Below are 17488 nucleotides of genomic sequence, written 5' to 3'. Positions count from 1 at the left end.
CCGCAGAGATGAAAAGAGGTCCTAGAAGTTCATTTGGTCAGTCAGTCTGGGGCAGCACCAGTGATGTGTGTGGTGTGAGCAGGGCCCTGGCAGGGAGCTGGGACACAAGGCGAGGCTCAGGCCTCGGGGAATTTTGCATCCAGCAACGATGCAGTGAGAACACCAGCACTGCAGAGACCAAAGCATCATGAAGACCGATTGCAAGATGCACCCCTCTCCAGCCCCCAAAACCTCAGTTACCACACCCAGGACAGACCATCAGAAGGGGAAGTCGGAGAACAAGGTCAGTTGGAAGCTGTCACGTGATGATTCTTCAGTCTCCACCCCCTCTCTGATTCCCCAACCCAGGCCTGAATCACTGTCGATTCACACCAAGTGATCAAAATGTCTAGATACTGGCAGCAGAAGGCTTGGGGCAGGAAGATGGGGAAATCCAGATGGTTATTATAGTTGACAGAGGGGAGAGATTTTATCATTCATGAGCGTATTCTCTGCCTCTACCTATCCATCCCAGGCCCTGCTTTCATAGAGATCCGAGATTTCAGAAACAGGGCCTGGTGGACCCTATTTACAGTTTTCTTCTTTCATGTTTTAGCATTTTGAATCAGTCAACTGTCACAGTCTCTTGGTGGATGGATCCAGAGAACATGAGATTGGCTGGAGTTGCAGGAGAGCCTGGAGCTGGGCGTGTCAGAGGGCTTCCCGGCCTGCAGGGCCCCGGCACGTGAGAACGAAGTTGTTCCTGTTGCTGTGCTGCTTGCTGTTCTGTCTTCCCTCCCCTCTCCCTCTGGAGCATTTTTTCTCCTTCCCTCTGCATTTCACTCATTGATTTTAGCCGGAGCTAAAAGAGAGCTTCATTACTAGAAACTTGTTCGTGGCTGGAGGAGTTGAAATGGAGATGGTGTCGTCCTGTGTCCTCAGACAGTGCTAGGATGAAAATCCTATGTTAAATTTATGTGTTGTCATTTTTGTTGCGTATGACTGTACTTCTGTACATTTAAGCATTTATGTCCCTGTGTAATGATTAATTAAGTGTAGTGAAAGGCCTGTTCTCAAAGTTAGGAAAAGCCCTTGCTTCTCTGGAGCCTTCGCTCTGCACGTTTCCTTTGCTCTTGCCAGTCCTTATTTCTCTTCACTCTTTTTTCCCACTTGTCACCTTCTTTATTCCCCACTTTTGTTCCTCTGGGCTGGCCCTTCAATCCCCACTCTGTTCCAGGATTTGCTGATGCAGAATGCTTTCAAGGCAACAGGGTTTATTCTCTAGAGAATCGGCTTTTGTCTTCCCCTCCCCACCCCTCTCCTCCTCTGTTCTTTTTTCCTCTTCTCTTTTTTCATTCATTCATCTCCTACCAATTCTGCATCTCATCAGGTCCCTCCCATAGTAAGTTTTATCAAGAAAACATCAGTGACTAGCACAGTCCATCTGTAATGTCACAGTCCAAGGGAATCCAGTGGTGGTGGTGAGTGGATTTCTCTTGGCCCTATGGGCCTGTTGAGCTGGACATGAGGATGAGTTAGGAGACAAGCAGAACATTCTGGGATCATCATCTCTAACATGCAGGCAGGTGGTCTTAGTGAAGTCACTGGAGTTTAGAAACTGGGTTAATTTATCCATGTCACGGTATGCTTGGGTACCCACTTCTGCATTCCTCTCCCTAAGCCTCCTGTACAGGGTGTTTGACTACTGTATAGACACAAAAATAAACCAGGAAAGTAAAATAGTAAATATATTAGTAATCATAGTCAATAGTTGTAGTGGTAGTTGTAGTAGCTGAATGAAGGTCTAGGGCTATGTGCGACCCAATGGTGCAGTCGATATGGAAATGATGTTAAGCACATTTCACAGCACAGCCTTTCTTGTAAAGTTGTTTAAAAGTGGGAGAGACTTTGCATCTCCCTCTTGCCTTTGATTGCAAATGGTGTTTGTATGCCTATCATACTGCTTCCCACTGCAGCTGGGATCACAGACCTGCATCCCTGAGGGGGGAAGCCCCAATATTCTGCACAGCTCCCACTGGGAAGTTGCCTTCTGTTGCTTTACAGCTGCTCAGCAGTCATCCTGATGGTGTGACCTGCTTCTTGCAGGTTAGTGGACCATCTTTGCTGCGTGTCTCAGGGCAAGACATTTTCCTTTCCTTTGTTTCATCTGCAAACTCTGAACACCCTGCCAGCCTAAAGCTATGCTGGTGAGACACTTGGAAAGACCCACACGCTTCTGAGGGCAGGAAGCTGCAGAGACACCAGTACATCCCTGCTCTGCTTCTCTGTGGCACCGGGCATCATGTGTGTGTGTGTGTTTGTGTGTGTGTGTGTGTGTGTGTGTGTGTGTGTGTGTGTGTGTGTGTGTGTGTGTGTGTGTGTGAGAGAGAGAGAGAGAGAGAGAGAGAGAGAGATGTGAATATAGGTTCATGGTGCAGGCCTCTGTTTACAGGCGAGTGATGTCTGATGGGGTTTCTTCAAATTAGGTTTTTAAAATTATGTGAAAAGAATATATCCAAAGATCCTTTATGTAATAATCCACTTTGGAATTTTATATACTTTTAATTGGTCTTGCATCAGTATTCTTTTTGGGATAAGCCAGTTTGTCTTGAACCCACACAGGAGCAAGGGGCCACAGACAACTGAAGAAAAGGAGCCACTCAGGGTCCAGTTGAGTTATTGCAAGGGACTGGCACATGGCCCATCCTATGGGAAATGTTTGGAGTGTGGGCAGTGGAGGAGACAGGCCCATTGGGGGAACACTGGGGCACAGCATGGGCAGCTGATCTGCCCTCCAATCATGACAGGACCACTCAGTGGGGAGCGGTCAGAAATATATGACTGCAAGAGATCCAGTTTGCAGAAAAAACTCAGGCCCAGACCAGAGTTTCCAACAACACAACTGTACCAGAACTCACAAGACCCAGAAGTATATACATGGTCAACAATTTAAAACTGAAGTATGGGTCTCGTTTCATTTTCCTGCATATTGATATCCATTTATACCAGCACCATTTACTGAAGAGGCAGTCTCTTCCCCAGTGTACAGGCTTGGTGCCTTTCTCAAAGATCAGATGGCTGTAAGTGTGTGGCTTGATTTCTGGATTCCCTATTCTATTCCATTGATCAGTGTGTCTATTTCTATGCCAGTACCATACTGTTTTGGTTATTATAGCTTTGTAGTATAGTTTAAAGTCAGGCAGTGTTATGCCTCCAGCTTTATTTTTTTTGCTTAGCATTGCTTTGGCTATGCGTGGTCTTTTGTTATTCCATATATATGTCTGGATAGTTCTTTCCATTTCTGAGAAAAATGTCATTGGAATTTTGATGGGGATTGCATTGAATTTGTATATCACTTTGGCTAGTATGGACATTTTCACAATGTTGATTTTTCCAATCCAAGAGCATGGGATATCTTTCCATCTTTTCGTATCCTCTCTCATTTCTCTCAGCAGTGGTTTGTAGTTCTCATTATAGAAATTTTTCACTAAAGTCAACTCAAAATGGATTTAAGAATTAAATGTACACCCTGAAACAATAAAACTTCTTAAAGAAAATATAGGAAAAACACTTCAGGAAGTAGGACTGGACACAGACTCCATGAATATGACCCCCAAAGCACGGGCAACCAAAGGAAAAATAAACAAATGGGATTATATCAAACTAAAAAGCTTCTGCACAGCAAAAGAAACAATTAACAGAGTTAAAAGACAACCAAGAGAGTGGGAGAAAATATTTGCAAAATATAAATCTGACAAAGGATTAATATCCAGAATATACAAGAAATTAAAACAACTTTACAAGAAAAAAACAAGGAACCCAATTAAAAAATGGGCAAAAGAGCTAAATAGGCATTTCTCAAAGGAAGATATATGAATGGCCAACAGACACATGACAAAATGCTCAATATTACTTGGCATCAGGGAAATGCAAATCAAAACCACACTGAGATACCATCTCACCCTAGTTAGGACGGCTAATATCCAAAATACTCTGAACGATAAATGCTGGTGAGGTTGCAGAGGAAAAGGGACTCTCATACATTGTTGGTGGGACTGCAAAGTAGTGCAGCCTCGATGGAAAATGGTATGGAGGCTCCTCATACAATTGCAGATAGATCTACCATATGACCCAGCTATCCCACTGCTGGGAATATACCCAGAGGAATGGAAATCATCAAGTTGAAGGTATACCTATTCCCCAATGTTCATCGCAGCACTCTTTACAAAAGCCAAGAGTTGGAACCAGCCCACATGTCCATCATCAGATGAGTGGATATGGAAACTGTTTTATATCTACACAATGGATACTACTCTGCTATAAAAAAGAATGAAATACTATCATTTGCAATGACATGGATGGACCTAGAGAGAATTATATTAAGTGAAATGTGTCAGGCACAGAAAGTGAAATACCACATGTTGTCACTTATTTGTGAGAGCTAAAAATAAATAAATAAATACTCACAAAAAAATGAAAAAACAAACCAAAAAAAAACCAGGGGTGGGGGGCGAAGAAAACATAACAATTGCAATTCCTTGAAATTGATATGACAAGCAAACAGAAAGGAGATTGTTGGGAGGGAGTGGGGAGAGGGAGGCGGGAGGGAGGTTTCGGTAATTGTCCACAATAATCAACCACATTTTATATTGACAAAATAAAATAAAATAAAATATTTTTTTTAAAAAAAACAAAAAACTAGCTGCACAATAAGCCTTCCCCAGGGAACTAGAAGGAAAGTAGCTGTTTAGTTCAACTACAGGGCTCCAGTGCTGGTCCCTACAGGAAGTTCCATTTGAGAAGTAAGCAAAGAAGAGCAAATTAGTTCCAGTGCAGAGTTTACGTAGTGGAACAGTGAATAATCCAACACAGAACTGAAAGAAAAAACAAAATATCCAACCCACAGGTCAGAGAGAAAGTTTGATATTACCTAGTAAAGTTCTAACACCACCAAAAACACCTGTAAAACCTAGAATGACTGGAAGCCCCCTGGGCTCCCAAGCCAGGAATGGGGGAGGGCAATGAGCCTCAGTCATGCCCCCCTGACTACCACACACAGCCCTTTGATGACCACTGAGACACGGCAGGAAGCACCCCAGGCTCCTGGGCTGGGTTGGTGGGAGGCCAAGCGTTTCAGCCACGCTTCCTTGAAGCCTATATCCAGCCCAGCAATGACCCAGCCATGCGGGAAGCCTCCTGGTCTCCCCTGCTGGAATGAGGAGGGGTGCCACAGGCCTTGACCAAGCACCCCCTGCTTCCTACTCCTCACACGCTCTTTCCTTCCTCCTTCCCTTCCCCCTCCTGCACAACTGCTCTGCAATATCTTAGAATGTAAAAAAATAATAATATTAATAAATAAATTGAAAAAAAAGAAAAGGTGGTAGGAGAATCCCAGTCTGTTTTGTACTGACTCAGTCTCCACAAGGACATATACACGACATGGGACCTTTCCAGAAATTCCAGAGATTTTTGACTAAACATTCAGATTTCAACTGAATTTTGTGATCTAAAATAAAAGTCACAATGAATTCCTAATTGTGTAATTGAGTCTTTACTGGACAGATGAATTTGTCGAATATTTTTCCTTCTTCCTCAGATTGTGACATCAGTTAACCTGCTTTAACTATCTCACCACCAGTTTCTTAATTAAAAGGAGAAAAGTAGACCAGATCATTTTTTAAAATATTTCTATCTACAACATTTCATTACTCTTGTTTTAAATATTTATTAAATGCACTGTTTTTTGATATTTCTTAAAAGTATAGTACATGCAAAAGTGCTTTTTACTTAAGTGTTCTTTATACTTACACATTTAATTAGACTTGAGGCTTTATAAACTATTTTTAAATTGTCTATCTATTTACATATACATACATATATATGGAGAGAGAGAGATACATTCACATTTATTGTATTGCTATTTCTCCCTTCAGATCTGTCATAGATACAAAAATCTGGAACAAAGTACTTGAAAACCAAATTTAACAAAACGTTGAAGGGATTATACATCATCGCCTAGTGGTAACTACCCCCGAGTTGTGAAGATTGTTCAAAATAGGCGAATTAATAATTGTGTTGCATCACACTAATAGAATGGATAAAAATAACACAATAATCTCAATAGATTCAGAAAAAGCATTTCATGAAATTCAAAACCCTTTCATGATAAAAACTCAAAAAACTAGGTATAGAAGGAGTTTACCTCAATGAAATAAAGGCCATATATGAAAAGCCCACAGCTAACATCATACTCATTTCTAAATATTTTTTACACACTGATCAAATGAAAACAGAAGTTATTATTATTTTATGAATGCAGCAACTTTCTCACAAGGACAGGTTCCTACTGATATATTTATTTCAGTCTGAAATGAAAATGGCTTTTTGTTGTATTGCTCTGCATTCTGTAGTCTTTTTCAATCGAGTTGCCAATTTGAGTCCCTTTCTGCCTCTCACTGATATTAAGGATAAATCATATGTATATTTCATTTATTGTGAAATCACCCAGCTATTATCATATGATTTAGCAATGAAAACTGACCAAGGGTTCAGAGAGGAGGCTTTGGAATACCAGGGGAAGGGATATTATTGACTAAAATGATCCATACCACAACACTTAGCAGTTCAGGAATGGGTCTCCTTGGTAAGTAATTTTCAGCTACATGTAAATTTTGATTTAGTATGTAATATTTTCATCCGGATAGAGCGTGGATTCAGGAGACTATGCCAAAGTAGAAATAAAAGTCTACTTTTATTTATCATTCTTGCTATTAATACAAGCGTAAATGAGAGAAATATGAGTGAATATAAATACATATACCAAAACAATGAAATGCAAAAGTTTAATTTTGTAATGGTGTCTAACCCAAATCTGTAACGGCATCAATTCACTTCATTTTTATAACTTACTAGAAATAGTATATTAATTACTATTCCTGTTATTGAGTACATACTTATGACAGGCAACATAATTATTGATTTACATTTATTAACTCATTAGCTACCACAAAGTTAACATTCAGTAAGTGCTAGCATAATGCCATGTGCAAAATGAAACAACTTTTTGAAAAAGAGAATATTGAGGAATCAACTGTTATTATATATTAACATAAATAAATATATTAATTTATCTTCACAGAAAATAAGAAAGTTCCAAGTACATGTCAAAATTTGGTATCTGACTAATCAGATATCTCAAATGAGGATTTTCAAAAAAGTACAAAATGTCCTGTAAATCGTATTAGGGTTAGCAGTGACACTGAAAGGAATGATAGATGCCAAATATCAAATAATGTATAGATCAGAGGATTGAGGAGTGGGGTGACGATGTTGTAGAAGAGGGTGAGGAACTTGCCCTGGTCCTGGGAGGAGTTGTTGCCCGGTTGCATGTACATGTAGATGATGTTTCCATAGAAAAGTGAGACCACAGTGAGATGGGAGCCACAGGTGTTCAAGGCCTTTTGCCTCCCTGACGCTGACCGAATTTGTAACACAGCCTTCACAATGTAGCTGTAGGACACCAGGATAAACACCAAGGGTGACAGGACAATGTCAACTGCCAGGACAAAGACAGTGTCTTCGATGGCCAGAGTGTTGATGTAGGCCATCTGGATCAGGTCTGGCATCTCACACAAGAAGTGGTCCACCTTGTGGTACCCACACTGGGGTAAGCTCAGGGTCACTGGAGACATGATAAAAGAGTTGGTCAACACACAGCCCCAGGCCACTGACACCAAGCCCAGGTAGAGCCTTGGATTCATGATCACCATGTAGTGCAGGGGCTTGCAGACAGCCACAAACCGGTCATAGGCCATGACGGCCAGGAGCAGGCACTCAACACCGCCAAGACCCAGGAACAGGAAGAGCTGGATGGCACAGCCAGTGTAGCTGATGGTCTTGTCCTGTCCATGAAGGTTATAGAGCAGCTGAGAAATGGAGCTGGTGGTAAAACTGAGGTCCAGAAAAGACAGGTGGGTGAGGAAGAAGTACATTGGAGTGTGCAGGTGAGGGTCCAGCCGGTACACCAGGATGATGGTGGTGTTGCCCAGAAGGGTCAGGAGATATGCTATCAAGATGACCACAAAGAGGATCCCCCTCTGCAGATGGGGGTGGTCAGAAAACCCCAGAAGGATGAAATGGTTTTGGGTGCTGTCATTGGTTCCATCCATCTCTACTGCACTTGAAGAGAAATATGGATGCTATTAACATGATCACCCAGTATTAAAGGAGCACTTACGATTAGCCAGGCATTTTTCTATGCTTTTGACATTTATTTACTCATTTAACCCCAATGACAATGTAGGCACTATCTTTATTATAACCAATTTATAGAAAAGAAAACTGAAACACATGTGTTAAGCAAATTGTCATATGTAGAAAGAAGCAGAGCTGACTTTGAACCCAGGACACATGGCTTAGAGTCTTTGTCCTTAACATCTGCTGGTACTGCCTCTAAATCCAGTGAAGCCAAAGATGACTCCTGCTATGGCCCAACCATTGATTCTTCTAGAGACCCAAGTACCTGAGCTCCTGTCAAAACCCCAAAGACCCAAAACCAGCCCTGAAATAATCAGTAAATAGTATTTAGGTAATATCCAGTGTATGTAGAATACATCATCTGCTCTTGATCCCAAAGAAACACTTCACTCATTTGGTTATTATTCTCAAGATAATGTTTAATTTCCTAATTAGATAAATAATGTATGAGACAACAGAATATTATTCAAGCAACATACACATAACATCTCTCTTTCTCTTGCTGCCTTCATTGGGTTTGGAATTGAAGAAATAGAGTATATGATTTTTTTTCTTCCAAAGTAATATATACTACTTAAGGGGGGAAAAAAAATAAAAAAAAACTTGTAACAGAAAAATTTTGTAATAGAACCTTAATGCAATAATTCACATATATGTGCAGAAACCTCTATCAAATTCTAATTCCAAAACTGTGTCACATTTGAAGCAAACCATGTTTGAGGAGATAAATGACAAGTCTTACAGACAAATGTAAAGTGACAGATTAAATACATTTTAGGCGACAGCTCCAAACTCCTCTGTTAGAAACCCTTAACCAATGTGCCACAATTTTGAGATCTTGGAAAGCTCATTTACCTTTTCATAGTTTTCTTATCTAAAATAATACTAATCAAATCTACCTTATTTATTTTGCAATTATGTTTTGAGACTTTTAAAAATATAGATTGATAAAATATACTAAGGTTTGATGAATATAAAAATTTCCATGTATGGTAAATAAAATAGACATATCATAAAAACAGAGGATAGGAAAATGAGTCCATGAGGTTAGGCAGAGAAATTCTGAAGGAAAAAAAAAAACAAGTCAATAAAGAGAAACTATATTGGTGCATATGTAAGCATACTCTGAAAATACAGTAATTCAAACGTGAAAACTGACAAGGAACCTGCGTGTATTCTTTATACAAAAACAAATTTCAAAGTATTTATTTAAACATTAAAAACATACAAATACTACATGAAAGCATAATAGTCTTTTCTTTTTTTTTTTCTCTGGCCATGGATTTAAGTAGACCTCACAAGAAGTTACAATTCTCTAAAGCTATGAAGCAAAATATGAATAAATTTTATTGCATATTTAAAAAGTCTGCATTCTAAGAAACACTACTAACAAAATCTAAAAAAAAAAACCAACAGTAGTAGAAAAATGCATAAAACAGTTGAAAGTCTACCTTGTTCAATTTTTTTAAAAAAATGGACAAGAAAAGCATGTAACAAAATGAAAATAGGTAATGACTTGAAGAAGCAGTTCTCAGGGAAATGAATGATTTACAAAAATGTGATTTATAAACATTGGAAATGTTCTCAGTTATTAAGGATATAAAAATTAAAACATAAAGATATTTGCTTTTTAGATATGTAAAGATTGAAAAGTGTGGTAATATCCAGAACCTTGAAAAGTGTGGGGAAATAAGCCCATTCTCAAGAACACTTGATAGGAGTTTAAATTGGACAAGTATCTTTGAAGAGACCTTAAACAAACATCATTATTTAAAAAACATGTATTCCTTGACATTGTACATATTATTTGACCAAAAGAAACAGCTGTCTTCCATAACATTTAAAAACATGTGGGATCTTCTTGACCCATTAATTCCATATCTAGAAATCTGCCCTCCCTTTAACCATCAATAAGTAAATACACATCCTCAAGAATCTTCATTATAGCATTGGTTGAAATAGATAATATTCAGAAAAATGTATATGTTTAAAGTTATAGGCATGATTTCATTGAGACACCATTATGAACTGAAAACAAATAATTACTAAAATAAAATTAGTATATGTACGTGATGTCACATGAAATTTTATTAAAAAATTAATTTCAAACAAGTGGAAAGCAAAATATACAGTGAGATTATATGTAGCATACTTCCTTTTCTTTTCTTTTTTTTTTTGCTCACAGGCTCTTGTTATATATGTGTGTATGCATATATATATATGTTATGTGTATTAAAATAGAACAATATCTAGAAGTATGCACTGAAATATTAAAAAGACTCACTTGTAGAGAGTGAGATGGATATTAAGGGAGACTTTCATTTTTACATATTCCTTCTTTATAATATCATAACCAATAATCATGAATTATTTTGAAACTTAAAAAGAACACATATGTGTATATATGTAGTATAAACAATATGATATTTAGGAAATTTCCCTATGAATAATTTTGTTTAATTTAATTTGTTAATATATCTTTTTAATTTTGTCATCCCTCCTTTTCAGAGATCACTGCTCTATTCCCCTTATTAAATTTTTATCTTTTAAAACTTAACAAACTGAAAAAAGAAGGAAAAGGAGAAGAAAGGTAGGAAGGCAGAAAGAAAAAAAAAGACAAACAAAATTTCAATCACCATAATAATACAATAGTATTTTAAAACAAACCACTGCACAGTTTCATGGTCCTAAAATTGTGAATACTGTGAAACAAGAGAAAAGTGAGAATGAGTGAAAATAGGACCGAGTACAGTAAAGGACAAAAGTTTGGTTTTCAGGATAATTAGAATTCAGATCACCTTCCGAATCTCTTTTCTCAACTGTGATGAGGGGTAAGCATGACTTCTCGTGGGAAAGTTGGCAACAATTTAAAGAGAATGTTAATAATAGTGCCTCACATACTGTTAGCTCTTAACCAAGATGTTGCCTCATTTCTCCTCTTAAAAAAAAAATAGATGAGAACAATTCTTTCAGGCATTCAATAATGTTTGTACAAGCACATGTTGTTTAGCCAGCAGCTCTAGAAAGGAGCGTCCACAAGCCCTATTGCTAGCACACACCTCTCTCCATGGAAGGAAAGGGTCTATCACAAGGAATCCACTGTACCTTCACTTTCTGAAAAGTTTTGGGAGGGGACACATATTTTCTCTCCTTAAGTTTAAACTTTGGAAGGAATATGATGAGTTTTCTTCCTTCTATGTAGAGACCCTTTTCGGCATTATGGCCCAGTATTTACAACTCTCCGTGTCCCTTATAGTTTACACTTAATAAGCACTTTCTACAGCTTCTGTATTTAACCTAATTAGGCACCTTTTCCTGCACATAACAAATTGCTCTGTATTTCGTGTGGATTTGTCGCCACTCTTTCCAAGTTCCTCTCCTGGTGAGGGGAGAGATTGGGCAATACCCATCTTTTTATCTTTAATACACAGGCACAGAGTAGGAGCTCAGCTCAATGAGCAATTCATTGGTTAACTAATTCAGGTGGCAGTTCGAGTCTTCCCTACCTTGGGGAGGTTCTTCCTCTTCATGACTCAAAGCTAGAAACACTGAAAGGCAGAACCAAGCACTAAACTAGGGAGATTTTCCCCACAAATATGAGTGAGGACATTTGGAAAGGTCAAGAAATGAGTCTAATGACTAAAGACAGACAGTGTTTCAGACATGATGTTGCATGAAATTGAAGATATGGAGCAGCTCACCTGCATGAAGGAAAACTATTGCTTTGTAAAAATATTTGTTTAACTTACATATTTGGGAGTGCATGTGTTGATAGTGTATCAAAATTAAAATTTATTTCTCCTGTGGATGGTGAACAAACAGCCTGAACAGCTATTGCCCCCAAATACTCCATGTTAGAAATGGGCACACTCAAACAAAAAGTCAACAACATGTGGTTCTTTTTGTTTGTTTGTTTGTTTTTTTATTTCCTGGAGGATGGGTAGAAGTCATATGATTAAAGATTTTAGCTCATTTTTAAAGTTTAAATCTTTTAAAATTAATTTTAAATCCTGAAGATTAAGGAGCTTTAAACTCACAAAAAGTGTGGCTACAATAGCAGGATGTGGGATCTATGTTTTCAGAGCAGGGCATGGGTCTAGACCATCCCAGTTACAAGCTGATGGGTTACCCATTTCTCTCTCCAAGATGCTGATAACTCCCATTTCATTGATACTTTTTTTCTGTCTAAATAAAGTTCACATATCAGATCTCATTTTCTTATTTCTGCCCGACAAATCTTTTTTTGTTTAAAAAGCGCCAATGTCATCATTAAAAAAAAAAACCGCAAAAATTTATATTTTGTGTTTCTTCATATGTTGTCTCCTCAGTACTTCTATATTTCATCATTTAAAAATAATTTTGCATTGGTAAGTTTACTGCTAACTAAATGAGTTTTGATGTAGGTGTTTGTGTGTACATTTGTGTCTTGGTGTGTCTCTTATAATCTATAAACTTTTCAAGAGCAAGGCTGATGTTCTTCATTTTAAAATGTTTCTTTACTTTTGAGGCACTCCATATGGCTTCTTTATTTAACAAACCAACTGAGAAGTGCAGACCTCTGAGTTGATCTCCTAAATCCAGAAATCTACTCACCATTTTTGCTTGCATGCTGCTAGGTACCATGGAAGTCAGAATGCAGAAGGTGTAGATCTAGTGGGAGGATCTCAGTGGGATCATGCAATGTCTTCTTCCCTCCTGGGTGCACACAGGTGCTGCAGCCAGGTGCTTTCCAGATGTGGGAGGAAATACAGGTGCCTTTCCCAGGCTTGGCCTATTCTTCTATAAAGCCAGTGGACCACAATATTTGTGCAGGGGGATTTATTGCAATTTCAGATTGATGCAACTCTCCCGAGGAAGGACTGGAGATGGACCCTGATGGTGGTCTGGATTCATAAGCATCACCAAACTCTGGGGAAAGCTCCAACCCACAGGTGTTATTAGCACATCCACTGAAGCACTTTGCAGTGGTTCATCACATTAAACACTCCAATCTCCCATAGGGGCCAGACGGAAAATGAGGACCATGAGGATTTGTCCCTTGATATAAAAAGGATTTACTACCTCATGTAAAATTGGGGACTCAGTCCATTGTTGTTCTAAAAACATAAATACCAATGGGCCATTTGTTCCTTTCCCCTGCTTTGAAGAATTATTATGTGACTAAAAAAGAAAAAAATAACTGAGACACAATCAGCTTCACCTTATGAAGAACAGGATCTTTCCTTCCTTCCTCCCTCACTCCCTCCCTGCCTCCCTTCCTTCCTTCTTTCTTTCTTTTCTTCATCTCCTTAGACGTACTGAAAATAGGGCAAAAGTATTTTAACATCTTTTTAGTAATAGTTTCATATATAAACTAGAAAAAATTTGTTGTCCTAGATAGTGAAAAAATTTCACAGTTACATTGATTAACAGAAAGTTTATTATTAAATTAAGCTAAAAGGGTACCTATTTTGTTTTCTTTATTTTTACTTTTGGATTTGAAAGGAAGATGTCAGCATACATGGGTTTATACTTCAGTTTCAAAAACTAATTAGGGGGAAATTGAGCAAGTATCATGAATTTCCTGATTAATTAGGTGGTGTGTATGTATCTATGTTTTTAATGCTCTTGTAGAGGCAAAAATGACACCACAAGGCTGACAATTTAAGTAAATAAATAAATGAGTGAGCGAGTGAGTGAGTGAGTGAGTGAGTGAGAGAGAGAGTGAGTGAGTGAGGGAGTGAGTGAGGGAGTGAGTGAATAGAAACTGAGTCATTGCAATCAGCCAGGCAGCATCGGAGAAAAATCAGGCTGATTAGTTTGAATCAGTTTACAAAAGAATTTACCAAAATGATTGATTGGGTGCGTACTTTTGAGTACATGTAGTCATAGAATTAGGAATTAAAGACAATATTCCGTATAGGTGAATGTGTAGAATTTGTACATTTGTAGATCATGTATGCTACATATATGCAGACCACATCCATCCTCTCCTCCCATATACCAGAACAGCTCCACAGAGGGTCCCAGGAGCACACCGAAAGCATGCACTGAAGGGTCAGTGCTTGAAGAGCAGACAGATTTAATAAATCCCAGTGTTCCCAATTTCTCTGACCTTTGGGATGCTGAGTTGAAATCACCACTCTACATTGTTCCCTTACATTTGCTGGCTAATGAGGCTGTTTTACTTCCCACTCCCAACCAGCTCCACATATCCCCCTCCTTCCACGTCCCTTCATCCAGGGCCTTCCCAACATGCTTGAAAAATATGTTTACTTAGTTAGTTTGCTTAATAAACCAGTCACTTGATTGGCAGGGGCAGGCGCTGATCAAATTAATTATTTGAATTAGTCATCCAGTCTTCTGGATATACTTCATTTGTATAGACATAGTTCTGCAGAGTTGTAGCTTAGGAAAAACTAGACTTGAAATTTAGGCATTGACTTTTTCATTAGTCTTTACATAAAAGAAGAGGATTTGATCAGATCAGTGCTTAAGGATATGGCACAAAAAAGAAAAAGATAATATGGGCTAGAAAAAAGTCTGATGTATAATAACTGAGGGATGCACAGTGGTAGAGAAGTGATGGGGAAGAAAGCAGACCCAAGACATCCCACTGCAGAGGGCACGGCTTTATCATCTAGGTCAGATGAAGAGAGGCACATAAACCATGCAAGAGGTAGTGTTTACTAAAAAGGTTTTAGTCTATATAAGTGTATACAAAGTTCCCCACATTCCTAGTGAATGTATGTGTGAACTACATAATCTCACTTTTCTGTAGAATCTAAAATAGATTCATAGAAACAGAATGGAATGATGGTTATCAAGGGGTAAAGGGATGGGGAAATGGGGAGATGTTGGTCAAAGCATACAAACTTTCAGTTATGCAAGATGAGTGAGTCATGGAGATCTAATATGCAACCATGCGACTATCACTAACAATATTGTATACTTGCAATTCATTAACAGGGTAGAACTTAAGTGTTTTCACTACACACACACACAGGGGCAACTATATGATTTAATGAATTATTTAATTAATATTAAGTAGTTTTATTGTAATTATTTCACAATGTATATGCATTTCAAATTATCAAATTGTGTACTTTAAATATATACAACCTTTAATTGTCAAGTATTCTTCTATGAAAAGTAAAATAAAATAAAATCACCTAAAATGAAAAAAAAAATTTTTCCGAGGTGGCTCCTGTTATATGAGACGAAGCATAATTCAAAGGTGTCAAACTACAGAAGATTCAATGGGAATGCACCTGGGCATGTGAAGTTATTGTGACACTAGAATCCATCATCTTTACAAAAATAGCCTTCTATTCAAACTTTCTCTATACCTAAAAATTGATTTTACTCATTTAGCACTTGGCATTGGACTTGATTGGCATTGAACTTTATTGTCTAGTTACAAAAATAATAATATATTAATTATGTAAAATTATTAATTTATATATAATTATTTATAATTGATAATAATAATAAAATAATAACACTTTCAGGTCCATCATTTAATTCTGCTCTCTGGATAGGCAATCATTTATTCATTCAACAAATGTGCATTGATTGATAATCACATAGAAACCAGTGTTTGGTGTACTTGGGATATGTCACTGTCAACAGACACAGATCCCTTTCCTCATGGTGCTTACATTGTATCACAAAAAGGCAAAACATATATAAATACATAAATAAGAATAAATCTAATAAATAAGAGAACAATATAATACATTAGAGGTTGATATGTACTATACAGGACAAAAGAGGCTCCACTGAGCTCAGTGAGGGGGACTGGGAAGGTGAGTTCTGGGTGGGTTCAGGGGTGGGTAGGGCTGTGCAGTTCTCACTGAGAAGGTGGATTTGAGCACAAGCTTAAAGGAGAAAAGGAGGTGGGTCAGGGGGACATCAAGAGAAAGAGTATTTCAAGCAGAAGCCACAGCTAGAGGGAAGGCCCTATGTTAAGAAGGGGAGGAAGAAAGAGTCAGAAGGGATTGGGGTTCGGAACCTCTAGGAACTGAGGATTCACTGTGAAGATTTTGACTTTGGGTTGAATAGGAGGAGGTCACTGCAATGGTCTTGTGTGCTAAAAGGATCAGCTCAGCTGTGATGTTGGGAATGAATGTGGGAGGGGCTGGAGCCCAGCCAGGACTACTGTTAGGAAAGGAATGTGGTAATGACTGTGGTTACAGCCGTGGAGCGGTCAGGGCTGGCTGAGCTCTGGGTACATTCTGCAGGCAGAGCCAGCAGGGTTTGCTGATGGACTGGATGTGGCATATGGTGAAAGCAAGACAGGAACCAACCAGATGTTTAACTTAAGCAACTGAAAACAGAATCGCCATCCACTGAGATGGAGAAGCCTGTGATTATTTATTTTTCCAGTTAGAGGGAGACTTGGGGAGAAACTTAGGGTTAAGTTTTAGGCATATTGAGTTTAAAATGTCTATTTTGATGGCAAGTGGATACTCGAATATATAAGGCTAGCATTCAGAAGGAATGACGAGGAAGAGCAGGAAATAGGTATGAATTTGGAGGATTTTGCTGGTAATGAATTAGAATTCCAGAGGGAATAGCAGAAACCTTTTGTAAACTGGGAAGGAGGAGGGGTTCATAACAGAAGACACATAAAGCTTTGTGAAGCTTAGAAAGCAAGGAATAAAGACTTACGTGGATTTAGTGACTTACATAACCACGATAAAATGTGCAATAAGATGACAAGACTCGAGAGTGACAGTGGAGACCAGGATGTCAGGTTACATGGTGGGGAAGACGTATTCCTGGGACTCACTTTTTCACCTTATGAAGAGGGTAGAGGGCACGTGTAGGTAGTGTCCTTCCCAGGGAACGGGTGCAGCCCCCAGGGAAGGTTCGGTCTCAAACCAGTGACACAGTCCTTCCTGAGACCCTTGAGGAAGGGGCTCTACTGTTGAGCTAAAGTTCACCTTCCCTAACCAAACTGTGCATCCAAGAGGCCTGGGGCATGAATGGACTGTAAAATATCAACAAGAAGTATGTAAGGGTAGGTTATTTTCTGTTTGCAAATGAGAGACAGGGAGGAGAAGTGTCCGCTTATGTTCAGACAGTTAAAAAATCTAGAAAGAGAGCTATATTAATAACATGATTGCAAGGTAAGTGAATGATGTCAGTCAAAGATATCTCCCTGGACTTAAAGAGGAGGATTAAACCTTTGGTAGATTATCATCAGGATAGCGTTAAATAAAATTGTCATTAATTCATATTTGGTTAGCATTTAAGCACTTTAGCATTT

The 17488-nt window shown here is 38.5% G+C and overlaps 2 protein-coding genes across 2 annotated transcripts in view; both read right to left on the bottom strand.

Moving 5' to 3' along the window:
* Nucleotides 1–17488, bottom strand: part of LOC134375210 (glutamine and serine-rich protein 1-like) — an 824919-nt gene that overhangs the window by 741570 nt on the left and 65861 nt on the right.
* On the bottom strand, nucleotides 1059–8147 carry LOC134374946 (olfactory receptor 2W3-like). Its single transcript, XM_063093100.1, has 2 exons — nucleotides 7270–8147; nucleotides 1059–1131 (listed from the first exon to the last, which is right to left on the bottom strand). Exons 1-2 carry the CDS (start codon nucleotides 8145–8147, stop codon nucleotides 1059–1061), a joined length of 951 nt encoding a protein of 316 aa, XP_062949170.1.

The sequence above is a fragment of the Cynocephalus volans genome, chromosome 4, assembly GCF_027409185.1.
Source record: "Cynocephalus volans isolate mCynVol1 chromosome 4, mCynVol1.pri, whole genome shotgun sequence".
Taxonomy (NCBI): domain Eukaryota; kingdom Metazoa; phylum Chordata; class Mammalia; order Dermoptera; family Cynocephalidae; genus Cynocephalus; species Cynocephalus volans.
This window is presented reverse-complemented; position numbering and strand designations above follow the sequence as displayed.